Source organism: Monodelphis domestica, chromosome 7 (genome assembly GCF_027887165.1).
Source record: "Monodelphis domestica isolate mMonDom1 chromosome 7, mMonDom1.pri, whole genome shotgun sequence".
In the NCBI taxonomy this organism is placed as follows: Eukaryota; Metazoa; Chordata; class Mammalia; order Didelphimorphia; family Didelphidae; genus Monodelphis; species Monodelphis domestica.
Genome location: NC_077233.1, coordinates 23458978 through 23479019, shown reverse-complemented (window position 1 = coordinate 23479019; position 20042 = coordinate 23458978). Strand labels below are relative to the sequence as shown.

The 20042-nt window shown below is 40.1% G+C and overlaps 1 protein-coding gene and 1 long non-coding RNA gene across 3 annotated transcripts in view; one reads left to right on the top strand and one right to left on the bottom strand.

Moving 5' to 3' along the window:
• Positions 1-1253, bottom strand: part of LOC130455403 (receptor-type tyrosine-protein phosphatase gamma-like) — a 40697-nt gene extending 39444 nt beyond the window's left edge. Inside the window, exon 1 of the mRNA XM_056804344.1 lies at positions 1091-1253. Coding sequence (XP_056660322.1) covers positions 1091-1238 — 148 coding nt within the window. The 5' untranslated portion in view covers positions 1239-1253. The remainder of the gene's footprint in view (positions 1-1090) is intronic.
• The window catches only part of LOC130455404 (uncharacterized), a 33157-nt gene extending 13242 nt beyond the window's left edge, over positions 1-19915 (top strand). For both annotated transcript variants that reach the window (XR_008913348.1, XR_008913349.1), the window contains exons 2-3: positions 15371-15457; positions 19735-19915. This is a non-coding gene — a long non-coding RNA (uncharacterized LOC130455404). The remainder of the gene's footprint in view (positions 1-15370; positions 15458-19734) is intronic.
• The last annotated feature ends 127 nt before the right edge of the window (positions 19916-20042 follow it).

Genomic DNA, 20042 nt, shown 5'->3' with positions numbered 1-20042 from the left:
GGGTCACATAGCTAGGAATAGCTAGTTAACATTCGAAGAATGCTTTAAAGTTTGCAAAGTGCCTCACGCAATAGTCAAGGTCCGCCATGTTGACCACCTCCAAAGACTCACATCCTCCTTAGTTCAATAATGACCCCAAGAGAGCTCACCACTGGGGGATCCAAGCGACACCCTCATTCTTACAAGCTTATTTGGGTTTGGAAACTCAGCCACCTCCCATGAGCTTTTGGGAAACATGTAAAATGTTGGTGTTTGTTGTGGAGTCACGTTGTAGGGTGGGTTCTGAGGGACTGGAACATTGCCTTCTTGCCCCCTGATTAAGCTCCCTGAACTCTGGCAGCCCGATGAGGGCTAACGGAGGAGAAAATGTTCCCACTCAGTCCGTGTCCCTTGGTTGTTGTGGCTGGGCTAATGAGAGATTAGCTTGTGTTTCCTGCTTGCTTGCTTTCTGTAATTTCTCTCTCTCTCTCTCTCTCTCTCTCTCTCTCTCTCTCTCTCTCTCTCTCTCTCTCTCTCTTCTATTCTCTCTCTCTCTCTCTCTCTCTCTCTCTCTCTCTCTCTCTCTCTCTCTCTCTCTCTCTCTCCCCCTTTCTTCCTCCCTCCCTTCCTCCCTCCCTCCCTGTCTCTCTCTCCCTCCCTCTCTCCCTCCCTCCCTCCCTCTCTGTCTCTGTCTGTCTGTCTGTCTCTTCCCCATCTCTCTCTCTCTCTCTCTCTCTCTCTCTCTCTCTCTCTCTCTCTCTCTCTCTCTCTCTCTCTCTCTCTCTCTCTCTCTCTCTCTCCCCCTTTCTTCCTCCCTCCCTTCCTCCCTCCCTCCCTGTCTCTCTCTCCCTCCCTCTCTCCCCCTCCCCCTCCCTTCCTCCCTCCCTCTCTGTCTCTGTCTGTCTCTCTCTCTTCCCCTGTCTCTCTCTCTCTCCCTCCCTTCCTCCCTCCCTCCCTCCTTCCCTCCCTCCCTCCCTGTCTCTGTCTGTCTGTCTGCCTCTCTCTCTCTCTTTTGGCACCCTGGTTTTTCACTGTTTGGTTCTCAGTCAGCATCCAGTGTGAACATTTCATCATTTACTCTTGGTTGATTAGATTTTAGTTTATTACTCACATGCTAAAATGTTGATGTATCTGTTTTTGTGCTTGTTATCTGGGTGATTGGAATGTTCGGCCGTGATGTTCATATCAGCGGTACAACGTTGGACTTCCTGGTGAAGAAAACAAATGGGAAACAGGCGATTAGAGGACGTGCTTTGCATTGCTGGGAACACATTAAACCTCTGGTTGTGTAGGCAGTTCTTTTCCTTCTATGATCTTATTTGGGTTTTATCTCTGGCCTCCGACCTCCTCAACAGAGGAGAATTCTTGGTGCAGATGCTTCTTCTACCAGTGCAGATCAGCAGCTCGACCATAACTAAGGGTCTCTGAAAGTTGCTGAATGCTGACCTGTGGTCACACATCCAGGGTCAGAGGCAGGACTCAATCCTGCAGCTTCCTGACATTGAAGCTGGTCCTCTATCCCCAGTGACTTCTTAAAAGATTTATTGCTAAAGTGTTAGTGTATTCACAGTCATTAATTTTTGTTTTTAAATCTAGACCTGCCTTGTCTTCCCCTCACTCCCTTCCATTGAGAAATCACAAAAAAACCCAAATCATGTTATATTGTAATTTTCCTTTAGAAACTGCAATATTGTATATACCATTAATTAAAGATTTTTAAAGTTATAAGTTGGTTATGTTTACATGATCCACTGGGGAGACTAGTCTCCCAAAGAATCCCAGGGGGGATTTCATGTAATTAGAATTTTGTACCCTTGAATTACATTTCCCAGCATTCCTTTTTTGTCCCTGTGTTACGTATGTCCTTAGGTTTTGTAGATAAAAGGTTTTGTAACTCCTCTCATTCTCTTTTCTTCTCTTCTTCTCTCTCTCTCTCTCTCTCTACCCCTCCCCCTCCCTCTCTGCCTCTCTGTCTCTCTCTCTTTCTTTCCTCAGCATTTTCACTAACAAGAAAAAATAGTATTTATATAATTTTTCAATCTGGCATTTCAATCCCTCCACTCCCGAACATGATATGACTTCTTCTCTCTCTCCCTCCCTCCGTCTCTCTCTCTCTCTCTCTCTCTCTCTCTCTCTCTCTCTCTCTCTCTCTCTCTCTCTCTCTCTCTCTCTCTCTCTCTCTCCCTCTCTCCTCAGTCTGGGAAACTCCAGCTATCACTTTCCACTACTTCAAGTGATTACTAATAAATCTTATAAAATAGAATACTTGGAGTTGTTGGATATTAATTTTTAATCTTACATTTTTAATAATGAATATCAAAACAAATTCCACATTAACCATGCTAAAAAAAAGTCTCAATCTGCACTTTGAGTTCATTTCACTCTCAGAAAGTGGGAATCATGTTTTATCATTGGTGCTCTGGAGCTGTACTTGGGGTTGTGTTGATCAGAGTTCAAAGTCAATCATTTTAAAAATGTAGTTGTTATGGTACAAATCATTCTCCTGGGTCAGCCTGCTTCACTTTGAATCAGTTCAAACAAGCCTTCCTAAGCGTTTCTCAAATCATCCCCTTCATTTCTTACGCCACAATAGTATTCAATCATAACCATGTACTGCAGCTTGTTGAATAATTCCCCAATTGACAGGCATCCCCATAATTTCCAGTTCTTTGCCACCATGAAAACAACTGCTAAACCTATTTTTGTACATAAAAAAAATTCTATGGAATCAGAATTGTCGATTTTCCCTCCTGTGAGCTAATTAATCTCCTTTGATTATGGACTCTTCCTCTAGCTATAGACCTTACAGATAATTTCTTCTGAGCTTCTTAAGTATATTTATGATACTCTCCTTTATGTTCATGCCAAGCGCCTATTTAGAGTATTCCTGGTATATGTTGTTAGATGTTGTTCTATGCCTCGTGTCTACCAGTTTGCCTTCCAGTTTTCCCAACAAATTTTGTCTTCATAATGAGTTCTTACTCTAACTAGGGCAGGGAGGTGACACAGTGGATAGGAAAAACTCATCTTCCTGAGTTCAAATCTAGCCTCGGACACTTACTAGTTAAGGGACCCTGGGCAAGCCACTTAACCCTGTTTGCCTCAGCTTCCTCATCTGTCCAAAAATCTGGATAAGAAAATGGTGAAACAATTCTAGTATCTTTGCCAAGAAAATTCCAAATGGGGTCCCAAAGGGTCAGATGCAATTGAAATGACTGAATAGTAACAACTCCAATAGCTGGGATCTTTGGATTTAACAAACACTAGGCTGGTGTGCTCATCTGCTTCTGTGTGAACCTTATTTGTTTCACTGGTTGACTCCTATATTTCTAAACTGTTGTTTTTTTATGATTAGAGATTTGTAATATAGTTTCAGATGTGGGACTGCTATGACCCTTCTTTCTCAGTTTTAAAAAATTAATTCCTTTGATATTCTTTTCCCTTTGTTTCCCCAGATGAATTTTAGCATTCATTAGTTTTTCTTTTAGTTCTTTAAAGTGATGATTTGATTGGTACGACATTAAGTAATTAAATTAACTTATTTAACATTGTTGTTTTTATTATATTGACTTTACTTACCCATGAACAATTAATATTTCTTTTTTTTTTAATTCTTACTTTCTGTCTATGAAGTTTCCATTCCATGGCAGAGTAGCAATAAGGACTAGAAAATGGGGGTTAAGTGACTTGCCCATAGTCACACAGCTAGGAAGTGTCTGAAGTCAAATTTGAACCCAAGACCCACCATCTCTAGGATTGATTCTCTATCCATTGAACCACCAAGTTGCCCCGGCAATTGATCCTTCTTTGACTACTCAGAGCTTCCTTTATTGTGTTCAGATAGCTTCTGTAAGTCTTAGCAGTTCCTGGGTCTATTCTATTTCAACCAGAAACCTTTACTAATTGACTTCTATGTGGAAGACATTATGCCAAGTACTGGGGGGAGACACAAAGAAACCAATTATTTATTAAACACTATGTGGTAGGCATTGTGCTAAGCTAGTAAGAATTATGATACAAAGATAGGCAAAAAGTTAGCATAGAAATAAACAGGTGTATACAAAATATATTCAGGGTCGATAGCAGAGAACCAGAGAGGGCTTCTGGGCTTACAATATGGTGGTTGTAATGAGGTATAGGAACATTGTATTTATTTCCATTCTGCAAGTAGTCCTTAAATGCTTAGAAAGTGTCAGGTACCATGTTACGTACTGGGGAAATAAAGACAAGAACCAAATATTCCTGACTTCTGAGAGATTCCATTCTATTGGAAAGTGGTTGGATCAAGAGGATACATACAGCACATATATTTGTACATGTATAACTATTTATTAAATAGAAAGTAGGACAAGGGTTCTTAATTTTTGTTTTTGGTCATAGACGCTCCATTGGCTTCCCAGTGTAGGCTACAGACTCCTCCTCCAAATAAGGTTTTTAAATACATAAAATAAAACACAGAGAAAGAGAGAAATGAAGGAAGCCAATTCTTTCGAAAAAAGGTAGCTTAATATCTTAAAAAACAAGCTTGTGGATGCCACATTAAGAACTCTTGCTCTACGGAATAAGAAGAACAGAAAGCACTATGAAGGTGAAGGGAAGATGATCATTATGACTCTGAGCCAACGGTACATTGGTCAGAGCTAATAAAGTCATCCTTACAGGGGCATGTAAGACCCTAACAAAGGAGCTTCGATTCCACCCCGCCCCTTGCCTCTTCATTGTGCACGGGTGTCACCCTCTCCAGTGACCCTTCTCGAAGATGTATGTCTTATGCTTGGACCAATTCTTTCTCTCCGGGTTATTGACAAGCCAAATTATTCTGCACTGCGTGTTTCAAAACCTCAGAGTGAGGGGCCTGCCTAATAAGGGAAGTCATTAGTGGTGTGCAGCTGCTCCAAAGAGTGCGAGCAAAGCAACTCAAAAATTTCAGGAGGGATGCTTTCCACATAGCAGATGTAATGGACTCCGGGTCCACACTGACTCATCACAAAGGTGTGACAGGGCCCCTATAGACGTACCCACAAAACAGGCAAAGTCCCAGGAGAACAAGGAAAGAGGAATTCATGATGGTCACAAAGTGCTTCCCAGAATGACCCCCTGCTCTGGGGAAGGTCCTTGTTCTCATCAAAGGAAGACAAACACAAAGAACAAAAGAGAGTCCTCGGCTCGGAGGATTTGTGGTCCCTTTCCTAGTCTCGATTTCTTGGGTAGTCTAGGCTTTATCATCTTTAGCTTTCCCACTCATCTCTTGGAAAGGCTTATGTGGATGGATGTATTACAATAAAAAAAAACCTATATGTATGTATAAAACTATAAAAACGACATATGTAAAACTGAAAATTATATATATATATATTAAAATAAAAACTATATGTAGAAAACTATAAAAATCACAATATAAAATTTAAAATGGTTTCTATTAAAATGAAAAAACTATATGTAGTTATATGTATAAAACTATAAAAACCTGTATGTAAAATTAAAAACTATTTTAAATGAAAAAATATATAGCCACATGCATCAAACTATTAAAACTACATATGAAATTAAAAACTATATATGAAAATAAAACTATATATCTATATGTATAAACTATAAAAACTATAGTAAAATGAAAAAAGTATGTATCTATAAGTATGAAATGATAAAAACTATATATGTAAAATTTAAAACTATATATATTAAAATTAAAAACTGCATATGTATAAAACTATAGACCCCACACATATAAAGTTTAAAGTAGTATCTATTAAAATGAAATAACTATATATATCTATATATCTATATGTATGAAACTATAAAAAATTAAAAACTACATTAAAATGAAAAAACTAGATATAGTTATGTGTATAAAATGATAAAAAACTATATATATAATTAAAATGATATTCAAATGAAAAACTATATATAGCCACATGCATAAAATTATTAAAACTACATATAAAATTAAAAACTATATATCAAAATAAAAACTATATATCTATATGTATAAAACTATAAAAACTATATTAAAATGAAAAACTATATATCGATATGTATAAAACTAAAAACTATATTAAAATGAAAAAATTATATATAGATATGTATAAAACTATAAAAACTATATGTATAAAATAAAAAACTATATATCCCATAAAATCACATACCCACATATATGTATAGGTGCACATGCATGCATATTTATAGATATATGCATGTATATGCATACACATGTACATATATATTCATGTCAGTATGTATCCATTCCATTTCATGCAGAAGCACTATTTATTAATTGCAGAGATACAAGGAAAGGCAAAAAGTTAAAGCGTAAATAAATTGTTGTTTGCAAGTTATATCCAGAGTAGATGGCAGAGATATTGGAGCCATTTGCCATTTCCTTCTCCAGCGCCTTTTACAGATGAGGAAACTGAGGCAAACAGGGTTAATGACTTGTCGAGGGTCACACAGCTAGTGTTAGATGCTATATTTGAGCTCAGATTTTCTGACTCCCAGTGCTCTATCCACTGAGCCATCCAGCTGCCCCATATATCATAAATACACACATAGATGCATATTTAGATATTAACATATATAGATATAATATTATATCCCATATATTTATCTCACTTTGAAGGAAATTTGTTTTTATGCTTGATTTGGGGTAATAAAAATGTACGTTTCAGGAGGAATCCTGTGATGGATGAACTAGGGGAGGAGGAGTCAAGGGGGGATCCTAAACCCTCTAAAAGGAAGCCCCATTTCCTCTCTTCTTTCTGGCACCCCCACATACACGAGAGGCAGTCTGTATCACAAGAGAATAAGAGAATCCCAAGTTCAGATCTTGCCCCCTTCATGGACTACCAACCTCACATTCCTCATCTGTGAAATGGCCAGAGTAATACTTCTGGGGGTATCTGCAGGGATCATGTCAATCTGACAAGCCTTTACGGAGCACCTGTTATGGTCTACCTAATGGGGATAGAAGGACAAAAACACAGAAGCCCTGGCTTCAAGTATTTTATGTTCTACTGAAGCCGAAAAGAAATCCTATTGGGACAGCTGCATGGCTCTGTGGAGAGGTAGCGTGCCAGGTCTGGAGCTGGGTTCAAACCTGGCCTCAGATATTTCCTAGCTGCGTGACCCTGGGCAAGTCACTTTAACCCCAATTGCCTAGCCCCTGCCTTTCTGCCTTAGAGTTGTACCAAGACAGAAAAGTAAGGGTTAAAAAAAAAAAGAAAATAGAGATTCTTTTTAAGGAAAATACTCTCCAAACCTTAAAGATAGAATGAGCAGTGATGATGAGAATGGCAATAATAATGACAGCGTGGAGCAGATGGATGTCCACAAACACGGAAGGATAACCATCCCCTAACAGAGGCACCACACACTGTCTCGGGACACTGCCTGCCTCCTTAGGAGACTCTCCCCACTACTCCAGGCTGATGGGTCTATCGGTGTCTAATACTGCTCCTGCATCCCTGGGAGACTGGTTTCTGCTTAGATTGGTTCTTATTGACTAGCACAACCATTTCTGTCAATGGATCAATCACTCAATCAATGAGCATTTTTTAGATATCTGCTAAGAGCCAGATCCTGTGCTAGACACTTGGGGTAGAGGACAAAAAGAAACAGTCCTGCTCCTCAAGGTACTTCCCTAATAACATTTCTTTGTTTAAATGGCACCTTTAGCCTTATTGTGTCCAATCTAAATTTAGAGAGGGAAGGAGAGGAGGTCATATGATCTCTAAGGCTCCCCTCTCCTTTTGGTCCAGACTTCTGATTTCATCAATTGGGGGACTTTCCTTGCATAAACCCTTTCTACTTAAAAGAAGTAAACAAAGTGGCTAAAAGAAGGTGGTCATGGAACACCTAGCAATCACTGATGAGGCCACATGAACTTTATCCATGAAAAAGAAATGATAGGAATGGAAGGAAGGAATAAAGGGAGGGAGGGAAGGAAGGAAGGAAGGAGAGAAGGGAGAGAAGAAGGCAGAGAAGGAAGGAGAGAAGGAAGAGAAGAAAGGGAAGGAAGGAGGAAAAGATAGGAAAGAAGGCAGGAAACTGCTTTGAGTGCTGGAAAAAGGATTCTTGGTCAGGTATTGTTTGGACTTTAGATATCCTCTGACAGAGAAGCTCTAATTGTGCTAATGTTATATGTGTGCCTCATAAAGTTACTATTCTGAATTTTATTTTTTCAGATTGGTAGAGATGATGGACTCTAATGAGATTCCTCTTCCTTTTATCTTAAGTAGACTAACAGACAGCTGTGGAAAGGTCACCAATGTAAATTTTCACCTACCACTACTCCCGCATGCGGGAGGAACCATTACTCTGTGCATTTCATGGAATCCTTCAGCTATTTCAATCACTGACAGTCACTCAGCCCAGGACCTTTTTTTGACCAATCTTTTGGTACCCCTTACAATCAATCTTGTACGCACCAGGATAATTTAGTTTTTAATTGCTCTGAATCACATTTAGGCTTTATGCTTATATTTATTGGGCCATTTTCACCACTTTTATGGTGATGAAGAAGAGTTTTATTATTAATTTTTTTCATGAGCTCTTCATGAGGATATATGACTAATGGACTTAAGGTTTTCCATGGACTTAACCTCATTTATAGACTAAAAGACTGTTGCCAATCTCCTACCAGGAAAGAAAATTCCTTATTCTTTTGGCTACTAGAGTCACTCTCCCTAGTGAGTGGGGTAGGGTATGTATAAAGAGGAATAAAGAAATAGACAATGTGATTTGGGTAACTGGAACTGTTTTAAGCTTGGGTGTTGAAGGGCTGGATGATAACTGCTCTATTGGCTATCTCATCACTTCATGGACTTATGATTTTAGGTACCTAACTATGATCATACAGGTCCATGGCAAAACTAGGATTTAAACACATATATTCTGGTAGCGAATTCAGCCTCTTTTTACTCTATTAGTGATAGAGTGTCTAGAGTTCTAGGTCTGGAGGAGAAAAAGATCTAGGTTCAAATTTGGCTTCGGATCCTTACTAACTGTTGTGAAAGATAGTTCTTTACTCTATTGTCTGTCCTGAATTAGCACTAACTTAAGTACCCCTACTTAGTACCTCACTAGACTGAAGACAGGATTAACACCCCTTTGTCTACTTTTGAATTGAATCAGCAAAAGACAGATGAGAAGCTAGCAGGGTACTTAGAGAATTCACACCCTTAGAAATTCAATCAACTGGGAATCTGTGAATCTTTTTGATGAGAATTTAACCTCCAGAAGGTGAGAAGTCGATCCCACAGACACTTCCCTCTGGGCAGAGTTAGACAATTTGGAAACTGTGATTGGCCCCTGCAAAGAGGGGAAGGGACAAGAAGTCACCATAAAAAGCAAGCCCTGAAACTCCTTAAGAGCAGATTGTCTTTGAGAAGATAGTCTGAAGAGATTGTCTTCTGGAGATAGTCTTAGTCTTTGAGGGAACTTGGACTGTGGGCTCAGAGCTTGACTTCTACTTGGACTCTGATTCTTGGATTACTTTGTTGGGTGAGTAAAAGGCTGACCCCTTTCCTAGCTTCTGGAGAGTCTAGCTTCCATCTTGGAGGAGGCTGCATGGTTACTCACTACCAGTCTTCCTGTTTGAGAGCTAATTAATCTCTGCCTGGATTAAGCTGGCCCAGGGCAAAACATTTAGGTTGATAGTATAGATAACTTCTCTATCCCCCTTACATTTCTCTTCTTTATTGTTTCCTCTCTATTTGTAAATATTTGTAAATAAATTTCTGACTCAAGATATAATAAATATTGGCAACCACAGAATTTCATAAAATTATCATCCAAACATTAATTTTCACCTTTACACTGTGTGAATTGGGTAGTTCATTTAACTTCTGTTTGCCTCATTTTCCTCAACTGTAAAATGGGGCTAATAACCACATCTGCCTCATGAGGTTTTTGTGAGAAATAAATGAAGTAATATTTGTAAAGTGCTTTGCATAGTGCCTGGCACATACTAGGTGGTTAATAAATGCTATTCCTTTTGCTTCCCTTCCCTGCTTATAAGTTGCTCTGTTTAGCCCCAAATTAAGTCTGATAGGCTTGAAAGGGGCATTATAACAGACCATATGGTAGCATGATTATCTAAGAACTAGTCTACTTAATTTCTTGATTTAGCTCAACTAACTGACCTTTGAAGAGATCTATGATCTATGAATCCCTGAAAATATTTTCCTTAGTTGGCTTTTCTCCCTCAAAGCTGAGGCCACTGAGTATCACTAGCTAGTTTTTCATGATTTAATCCTGATGGAGTGGCATCAAGTTATTTTTTTTCCTGTTGTCAAGATCAGATCTGGTTCTGTATGCAAGTCTATGAGGCAGCTGATCAGAGAGATAGACTTGGGGTAGCTGAGAGCCCTAGTGTGAAGTAGTCCCTCCGAATGGTTAATCTAATTCTTTGTTAACAGAAACACTCGGTTAGAGGGGTCACCTCTGCTTCACTTTTCCAATTATGAGAATGACAGAAAACAAAGAACATTCATTAATAATGTTAAATAGGATTTCATTAGAGCTTGGGGGTTCCTTGCACCTAAGGTGCCTTATTTTGCCTCTAGGACAATGCTATAGGTATGCTTAGCTCATTTTGGATGCTGATGAGATCACTTTGTATACCACTGGCTTTTCCCTACCAAAACTGGCATTTCAAATTTAATGTGATTTTAATAGGTGTTAAAAAAACAAACCCGTTAAGGTGACACTAACAGATGGGAAGTGTGTTAAAAATTCACCTGGACAGCACCTTGGAAATGGCTTCAGATGTCGTCTTGTACAAACTTGAATGTCCTGGTGGAATGGTTATGTTTAATTTTATAACTCACAGGCAACCACAGATGGGGTGCCAAACAAACACAGGAATTTCAGAATTAAAAAAATACTCAAAGTTGTTTATGCTCAGAATACATCGAGGGTGGTTGTGATGTTCTCAGAGGTTGGGAATTGACTAGATGACAATCTGGGTGAGAAAAATGGAGCCAAAGATGATCTAGGAAATAGAGGAACAGATCAAATGGGGAACATTATATTATGGAAGATAAGCAGGGTGATAGTGACTTTGGAATCAGGAAGACCTGAGTTCAAGTCCTGCATCTGATATATGCTGACTGTGTGCCTTCTAGCAAATCTCTAAGGCTAGATATTCCTGAGAAACTGCCCACTTGCTTTGTCAGAGGGAGTCTCCTCAATTAGAGGATTTTTCGCATCAATGAACATGTGAACCCAGGGGGAGATGTCCAGTGTGGCAAAGTCTGAACCCTCTGTAAAGTGCTTGGGCTAAACTGCATGAGCTCCTTGTGGGACATCCCCCAAACCAGTGAACCGATTCATAATGTGTTTCAAAGTTCTGGTCTTTAATGTGGTCTAAGGTTAGGATCCAGGGGCTCAGTGGATAGAGCATGAGGTCTGGAGTCAGAAGACCTGAGTTCAAATCTAGCCTCAGACCTTTCCCAGCTCTCTGACCCTGGGTGAGATGCTTAACTGCTGTTTGCCTTCTAATCTACTGGAGAAGGAAATGGCAAACCCTTTCATTATCTTTGCCAAGAAAGCACCACGGACAGCACTGGTCTGCCATGGTCCTTGGGATTCATGAATAATCAGACATGACTGAATGACTGAACCACAAAAGTTATGAACATGAGGTGGTATGATGTGGTAGTAGGAGCTGGACTCAGCATCCAGCCTGGGTCCAAGTTCTGCCTCTGAGACGTACTGGCCGTGGGACCTTGAGCCAATCGTCTAGGACCCCAAGTGCTCTCTTAGCTTCAGTGCTGCAGAACTGGTGCCCATCTACATTAGCACAGGCAGCTTCCTCAGTAGAGATTTCCCACACTAATGAAATTCTACATTCTTAAAAAAAAGATGGCACCTGGGAAGCCAGGAATGCTAGGGCTAGGCACAAGAGCTAGGATTTCAGTGATATGGGGAAGTCTCAGATGAGGAAACTCTCTTCGTCAATACTGGTTGGCACCTTCTATGTAACTTAAAGGCATTAGAAAGTTGCTTTGAGTAGACAAGTTCAATGGCTTGCAGGGGGCCCACAACACTTCTGGGTCTAGTACAGTTGGAACAAGACTCAAATATAATTGGAGAATCTTTAAGAAAGCAAATAAGCACACAATAATACACAGATGTCATTAATAATTAAACTAGATGCCCTTTAAGCATATCTATGACCAGTGAATCTCTGAAAATATGTATTGGCCCTTCCATAGTTGGCTGGGACACTTCAAGGCTGAGGAAACCAGGGTATCTCTAGCTAGTTTTCACAATTTCATCCCAAGAGTGGGGCAACATGCAGGGTGTCCTTATACAGGATTTGGTGGCTCCCTTCCCTTTTTGAATTTAATGCCACTGATCTAAAGCCACGGGAGACAAAGTCAGTGGGTCAAAGGTGGGTCTCCAACACAAGTCCTAAGTCTTTCTGGTTCTAACAGTGAAAAAACTCAACTGGATGGTTTTTCCATAAAACGCCACTTTAAATATTGGCACCTACCTCATTCTTTAAATGTCTTATTTTCTAGAAATCTACCTGGGACCTGGAAGGCAAATTTGCCACTGTTTGGATGGTAATCCTACTTGGTTTCCCTAATTTTTTTATCTCTGGGTTCTCAAGAAACAAAATATTTTGACTTCCAAATTCAAAACCCAGATTCCTCAGAGGAATAGCTGGCCTTAAGAGAGATGTCGCGACATCACCTGTTTCTAAACAAAATTATTTAACTGAGCAATTTGATGGTTCTGTTGGCCATGTCTTTTATATCAACTGGAAACAGGAAGCTTTTTAAAAAATTAAAAAAAAAAACTCTACCTCCCTTACCTTCTGCCTTAGTATCAACTCTAAGACAAAAGAGTGGCCAGGACTGGTAATTGGAGTTGAGACTTGTCCAGGGTCAGACAGATAGGAAGTATCTGAGGCTAGACTTGAAGCCAAGTCCTCCTAGCAAACTACCCACTGTGCTACTTAGCTAACTCAAAATAGGAAACTCCTTGAAGATGAAGGCTCCCATAGTGGGTGCTTCATAAATGGTCTACCTAAATCATCCAGTCCTTTAACAGGTAAAGGCTACAAGGAACCTTCTCAGAGCTTTCCTGCTGCCTTTCCACTGGCTGGAATTCCAAGTCTAGAATCTGTAGTTCTCTTTCCTCTTTCTTAGAATCTATGGATTTCATAGATCCCATTTCTTGCCAGTCTTCCCCTATCTCCCATCGTTAATGCTCGTTTCCCTCCCTAAATGGCTTCACACTGACTTTGGTGCCCAGAGGAATGGGAGCATCTTGAGGACAGGGACTGTTTGGATTCTGTCTTTCTGTCCTCAATGCCCTGAACAATGACCTGCACACGGTCATCTTTTAGTAAACATTGGTTGAGTTGAATGATAGCTGAGTGGCCCCAGGAAAAGGGAGACTCCAATAATTAAACACACACACACACACACACACACACACACACACACACACACACACACACACAAAACCTAGAATTCATTCCTTGAAATTTTTTCTGATGTGCAAGAGAAATAAATCTCAATAAGGAGGTAATCCTCTTGTACCCCATACCCCCTGCCCCTGCAGAATGCTTGGCATACCATCTCTCTTTAATAAGTGTGTTTTGATTGACTGATTGATTGAATGTGTCTGGCAAGATCTTCCTTTTCACTTCCATCTCTGGGAATCTCTGGCTTCCTTCCACACCAAGTTCAAATACTGCCTCCTGTAAGACCCTTTCCTGGTCTCAGCAGCTGGTGTATTCCCTTGCAATCCTACCACATTTCCGCTTTGTTTTATATCTATGTCTCCACCATCCACTTATATTATTGCCACACCTATGGGATATGTGTATACGTGTGTGGGAATACATTTATATCTCTCTAGATGCAAGTATCTATATGTATACACATTCTACCTCCCAGTAGAATGGCAGCCGCTTGAAGACAAGGGACTGTCTCTGTCTCTGCATTCTCGGTGCCTAGCATGGTGCTTGGCATATAGGAAAGAAAGTACCTCCTTGTTGGCTGATTGGATGAAAGCTAAATGGTGGATACTCCAGGAAACAGCTAAATATTCCATAACAACTTTCTTCTTACAGACCGAGGGCAGATACCAGAGATAACCTTCTGCCATTGAGACTGGCTGCTTGTTTCCATGTCAGTCCCCTACACTCAGACAACATGGGTATAATAGCTGAGATTTAGAGTATTTTAAGGTTCAAAAAGAGCTTTCCATTCATCTCAGGTGAGTCTCACAATGACTTGCGGTAGGGACCATCCATTTTGCAGATGAGGAAACTGAGGCATAGATAAAAAGTGACTTTCCTAGGGTCCCACAGTTAGTAAGAGGAGGAAGGAGCAGGTATTTGTCTTCCATGTTCAGCCTCCTTTTAAAATGTGGGTCTTCTGGGACCTCAAACCAAGACTGGCAATGTTTAGCCGGGACCCAGAAAACAGAGCTGGAATAATGTCAAGTATCCCTCCCACCCCAGCACTCCTTTGTTTCCATGAATGTGCCATGAACTACACAAGGCATGACATCACCAGCCAAGGGACTATGGAGGGAAATGTCAAGGACATCTCTGAGCCTCTGAATCCTGCCCACACTAATTGAGACCATTGGTCCTTAGCAAATCACCAGTGGTAGGGGCTCAGCTGGATGACGCTTCAGTCTTCTGATTGTGGGGCCTCGCTAGATGGGGTTTAGCTCAATCAGGGTTAATTGTAATGGAGGGGGTCCCCTAAAGATCTTGTTGGAGAAAGGCTGGACTCACAGCTTCATTTTCTAGCTTATTTCTTAAACCTTTGATCCTCCTAATGTTATCAATATGCCGCCAATCCATGCTGCCTCTAAGCCCCCCTGCTTTGGAGAGAGAGAGCTAACAAATGAACCTCTGGAAGCCTGAAGGATTATGGCTAGGAAGGCCTAGGAGGACAGATTCTGACTAGATAACATGACCAGGAATTCTTCTAAGTGAGTCATGATTCAATATGTAAAAATTCAAACGCGAGCCTTACCTCCGAACAGCTCGTTGCAAAAGAGAATGAAGGGGAGAAGTCATTTATCTTAAAAAGGTTAGAAGTGAAAAATTAGTTTAATCCCTTTCTCATATTATAGCAGGACCCTGTCTACTGGAAGAGGGGTTGGAGCTATTTCCTTTGATTCAGAATCTGCTCGCAGTTAGGACGCCAACAGTTAAAAACAGTCCGCCATGTTGATGGAACAATAATAATCCACATTTATGGATTTGCCTTTCAGTTTATATAGCATATATTTTTATAGGAGGCACTTGGGAGTACTTCCTAAAAATCGAGCATATATTTAATAGTGTTTAAAAAGTATATTCCTTGCTGAAAATCCTTCAAGATAAGTAGCATAATCACGGTTTTCCATTTTACAGGTGAAAAAAGCAAGGCTCTGAGAAGTTAGCCTGATTTGCCCATGATCATGAACATAATACATTTATGAACCATTGTTTAAACCCAAGGTAGGTTCTTCTAATGCTAATTTTTTTTAGCCATTACCCTATCTAATGAGGAAGATGAGCTTGCTGAGGAACACTCAAAGTTGCCAGCAAATCATTCTGCCCATTCTTTCGCAAGAAGCAAAAGTCTGATAATATTCCATTTACCTAATGAGGTTTCCATTTCAAAGAAGCAGCTAAAAATGAGATAAGACAAGTCTAGTTTGTTGAATGACCCAATTCAGACCCAATGGGGTCTCTTTGGATAATTTTTTCTTTGTTATCCTCTACTTCCAAAAGCTAAAGAAAATTCGTATAGGTATTCTTTCTTCTGGGGCTTAAAGTAAACTCCCTTGAGAGAAAACTCAACATTGCCTAATGGTTTCTTTCTTGGCTATCCTACATATCTTCAAGTCAAATTCCAGCACCTAGCCTGGCAAATGGTTGGTGATGAATAAATGCTTGTTGACTTGATTGCCCAGAAAGGATTAATCAACAGTGGAAGGGGTTGGAGGAGGATGGAGACTAGGATCTCTCAGGGTTCCTTGTTCTAGCTCTAAAAATCTAGTTGCTGTTGTCTCAGTAGCCCCTAAACTTTATCCAATCACTGTAGATCTCAGTGATGTCTATACCACATTTCTTTTCATAGAGCAGGGTTCCTAGTCTGAGGGATTTTGGGTATATTTCTAGAGGGATCCATGAACTTGAATGGGAAAAGTTACATTGTTATCTCAGTGTAATTGGGTTCCTTTGCAATTTTATTTTATGTATTTAAAAATATAATTATATAATTAAATATATTTATTTATAATATATATAAATATATAAATATTTATAAATAAATATATAATTAAAAATATAATTAAAAACATAATACTGAGGGGGAAGCTGGGTAGCTCAGTGGATTGAGAGCTAGGCCTAGAGGCAGGAGGTCCTAGGTTCAAATCTGGCCTCAGACACTTCCCAGCTGTATGACCCTGGGCAAGTCACTTGACCCCCATTGCCTAGCCCTTACCACTCTTCTGCCTTGGAGCCAATACACAGTATTAACTCCAAGATAGAAGGTAAGGGTTTAAAAAAAAATAATAATACTGAGAAGAGGTCCATAAGGTTTCACTAGACTGTCCCAAAGGTCCAGGACCCTAAAAAGATTATGAATCCCTGTTCCTGAAATATCTTTGTTTTCATCCCCTGAACTGATCTGTGATAATCTGGGGGTGCTGGACTGAAGGCTGCCTCTGGAAAACTTTTTGTAAACACAAATTCACCAGTAAAAAGTGGACAAACCAAGAGTCAGATTAGTTTAGAACAGGGGTCCTTGCCCTTCTTTGACTGCTGGGTAAAGCCAATGGATCTCAGCTTAGAATGATAAGTTAACTTTTCCCCCCCAATTACATGTAATAAAAATTTCCAATATACATTTTCCAAACTTATAAGACCTAAATGAGAAAGTTACATTTAAAAAATCAAATTGCAATTGAAGAAAAAGTTACATTTCAATGAGAGGATATTGAAAATAAGCATTTTTTGCCCATCCACAGACCTCCTTAAATCAATCTACAGACTCCCAACTTAAGAACATGTTCTGGAGGAAAGGTTAGGCTCTATTTTAGGCACTGGTTTATCACAAAAATGTGATTATTACAAAGCATTATTTAAATTAAGATTTAAGAACGACTCCTAACATCTATGACTAATTTTGGTCATATTCTGCACATTATTAAGGCTTTCAAAAATGGATAACTCAGAAGTTTTCTGAAGTTAGATTGCCCAGAGAAAGAGAGAGAGAGAGTATGTATGTGTGCTTGTGGGGTTATTTGTGTTTTGCAGTAGAGTTCATTGGCTTTTGTTATTCCTGCCTCACTGTCCTTTTGAGGCTAGTGAATAATTTTCACCTGCTTGAAATAAGCTAAGCCTTTTCACTCAAGAGAAGGTGGGGAATAAAAGGCCAAGAATAAAATCCTTCTTAATAACCCTCATTTCCATCTCCAGTCCCACTAGCACCATCACTCTAATAGAGAATTCAAGCTGAGAGGGAAATGTTGGGCAATGAGGAAATGAGGAAAGAAAGAAAGAAAGAAGGAAAGAAAGAAAGAAAGGGAGGGAGGAAGAAAGGGAGGGAGGGAGGAAGAAAGAAAGGAACAAGAGAAGAAAGAAAGGGAGGGAGGGAGGGAGGAAGAAAGAGAAAGGGAGGGAGGAAGAAAGAAAGGGAAAGAAAGAATGAAAGGGAAAGAAAGAAAGAAAGAGAAAGAAAGAAAGAAAGAAATAAAGGGAGGGAGGAAGAAAGGAACAAGAGAAGAAAGGGAGGGAGGGAGGAAGGAAGAGAGGAAGGAAGGAAAAGAAAGGAAGGAAGGAAGAAAGAAAGAAAAAGAAAGGGAGAGAGGAAGAAAGGAAGAAAGAAAGGGAGGGAGGGAGGAAGGAAGAGAGGAAGGAAGGAAGGGAGGGAGGAAAAGACAGAAAGGAAGGGAGGAAGAAAGAAAAAGAAAATAAGATGAAGAGGCCCTCGGTTTGTTAGCAGTAATGATTCTGATGCAGAAAAACCCATTTTAAGTCAGATCAAGTATCCAGAGGTGTAGCTGATTATTTTGAATAATTAAATGGTGTCAAAACCAGCTGTGATGAATAGCACTGGGGTCTCAATTCATAAATAATTGAGAAGACGGAGTTGCATTAGATCGTCCTGATCAAATCCTGCTCTCTGGAGGATAAATGTTTGTCCTGAATACCATCAACATTGTTAAATGCCTCAATATTCCTGCTCAGTCATCCAGCCCACAGTCAATTGAACTAAATCGCTTTTAACACCACACACATTCACCATCCTCATGAATACAAAATGTTTGACTCACACTATTTTCTTTGTGCCTGAATAGGTGCCCTCTCTGGTTAGTGTCTGGTGGGTTGCAATAAAAAATTTAAACCCTCCCACTTCTCCCAGAAAGTATGTGAACCCTGATGGCTGGAGGAGAGTGGTCCATCTTTCTAGCCCCTTTTTCTTTCATTCTGCTTGTGCATGAAATGGAGTCAGGAAGAACTGGGTTCGAATGACACTTCCCTAGCTTAATTTTCCTCATCTTTGAAATGGGAGGATTGGATTCTATGGCCTCTGAAGTCCTTTCCCGCTCAAAAATCAATCCTACTTAAGAAGATTTTGGGAAAGAATCTCTGTTTTAAAATCTATGATTTGGGGGGCATCCAGGTGGCTTAGTGGATTGAGAGAGTCAGGTCTAGAGCAGGGAGGTCTGGGGTTCAGATCTGGCCTCATACTTTTCCTAGCTGTGTAGCTCCCATTGCCTAGCACTTATGGTCCTTCTGCCTTGGAACCAATGCAGAGTATTGATTCTAAGATAGAAAGTAAGGGTTTAAAAAACAAATCTATGATTTTACGATTCTAGATTAAAAAATAGCTGTGATTCACTTTACATTACATCTGGCAACCATGCTCCCTTTGTGACTATGAATAGATATACTAGATTTTCCTTTAATGATGCTAAGGATCTTTGTTTTTCACCCTATACTTCAGATAAGACACTTGCTGAGTGGTTTACAGTATCCCAAAGTTCAGCTGTATTTATTGATTCATTGAATTATTAAACCCATTCTGGGAGGTGGGCAGGCCAGCTAAGAGTATCCCCATTTTACAGATTTTTTAAACGACTTGGCCAAGACCACATTAACTTGTTATTGGCAAGACTGGGAGGATGAGGAACCTCGAATTCCAGTCAGTGTGCTTCCACTGGAAAACTCTCGAAGTGAAGAACTCTCTCCTTTTTGGAAGAGGGCAATCTGTTTAACAGCTCATTTACACCCTGTCACTGGTGAACTGGCATTGACTCAAAAGCTGACAGGGTACTTGATGCTACCCTCCACCTTGTTTTCAACCTCTCAGTATCTATCATAGCCATAAGCCTGTGTCTTCACTCAGAAGAGACACGCTCCTTCCTGCTGGAGCTCATTGATGCCCCCTGAAGAAAGGGTACAAGCAGGAACTGGTTTTCCATTCTCTGGGGATGACTATTGAACATGGAGGTTCCAATGGAGATAGAATATTTAGTTTCTGACCTATTCCCTTTTCTTTTCTTTAAAAAAAAGTCTCACCTTTTGTATTAGAATCAATACTAAGTATTAGTCCCAAAGTAGAAAAGCTGTAAGGCCTGGGCAACCAAGGTCAAGTGACTTGCCCAGGGTCACACAGCCAAGAAGTATATGAGGTCATATTTAAATCTAGGACCTCCCTTCTCTACACCTGGCTCTCTATCCACTGAGCTACCTCATTGCCTTTCTCTTTTCTTTTTTATTAGATTGAGGACCACGTAGCTCCTTGGACTGCTTATTCTTCATTCCAGGGAGGCTGGGCTGGGCTAAAGGACCAAGAACCCGAGTGCCCATCCTGACCCTGACACTTACTGGGCATATGGTTCTGGGTAAATCACTTTGCCTGTAAGGAGTCTTGATGTACTCATCTATAAAGTAGAGACAAAATGTATTTGAGTCCTGACTGAGACTCGGTAGTTGTGTGATTCTGGGCAGGTCACGTAATTTCTCTGGGGCTCATTTTCCTCACCAGTGAAATGAAGGACTGGACCAGATGACGTCTAAGGTTCCTCTT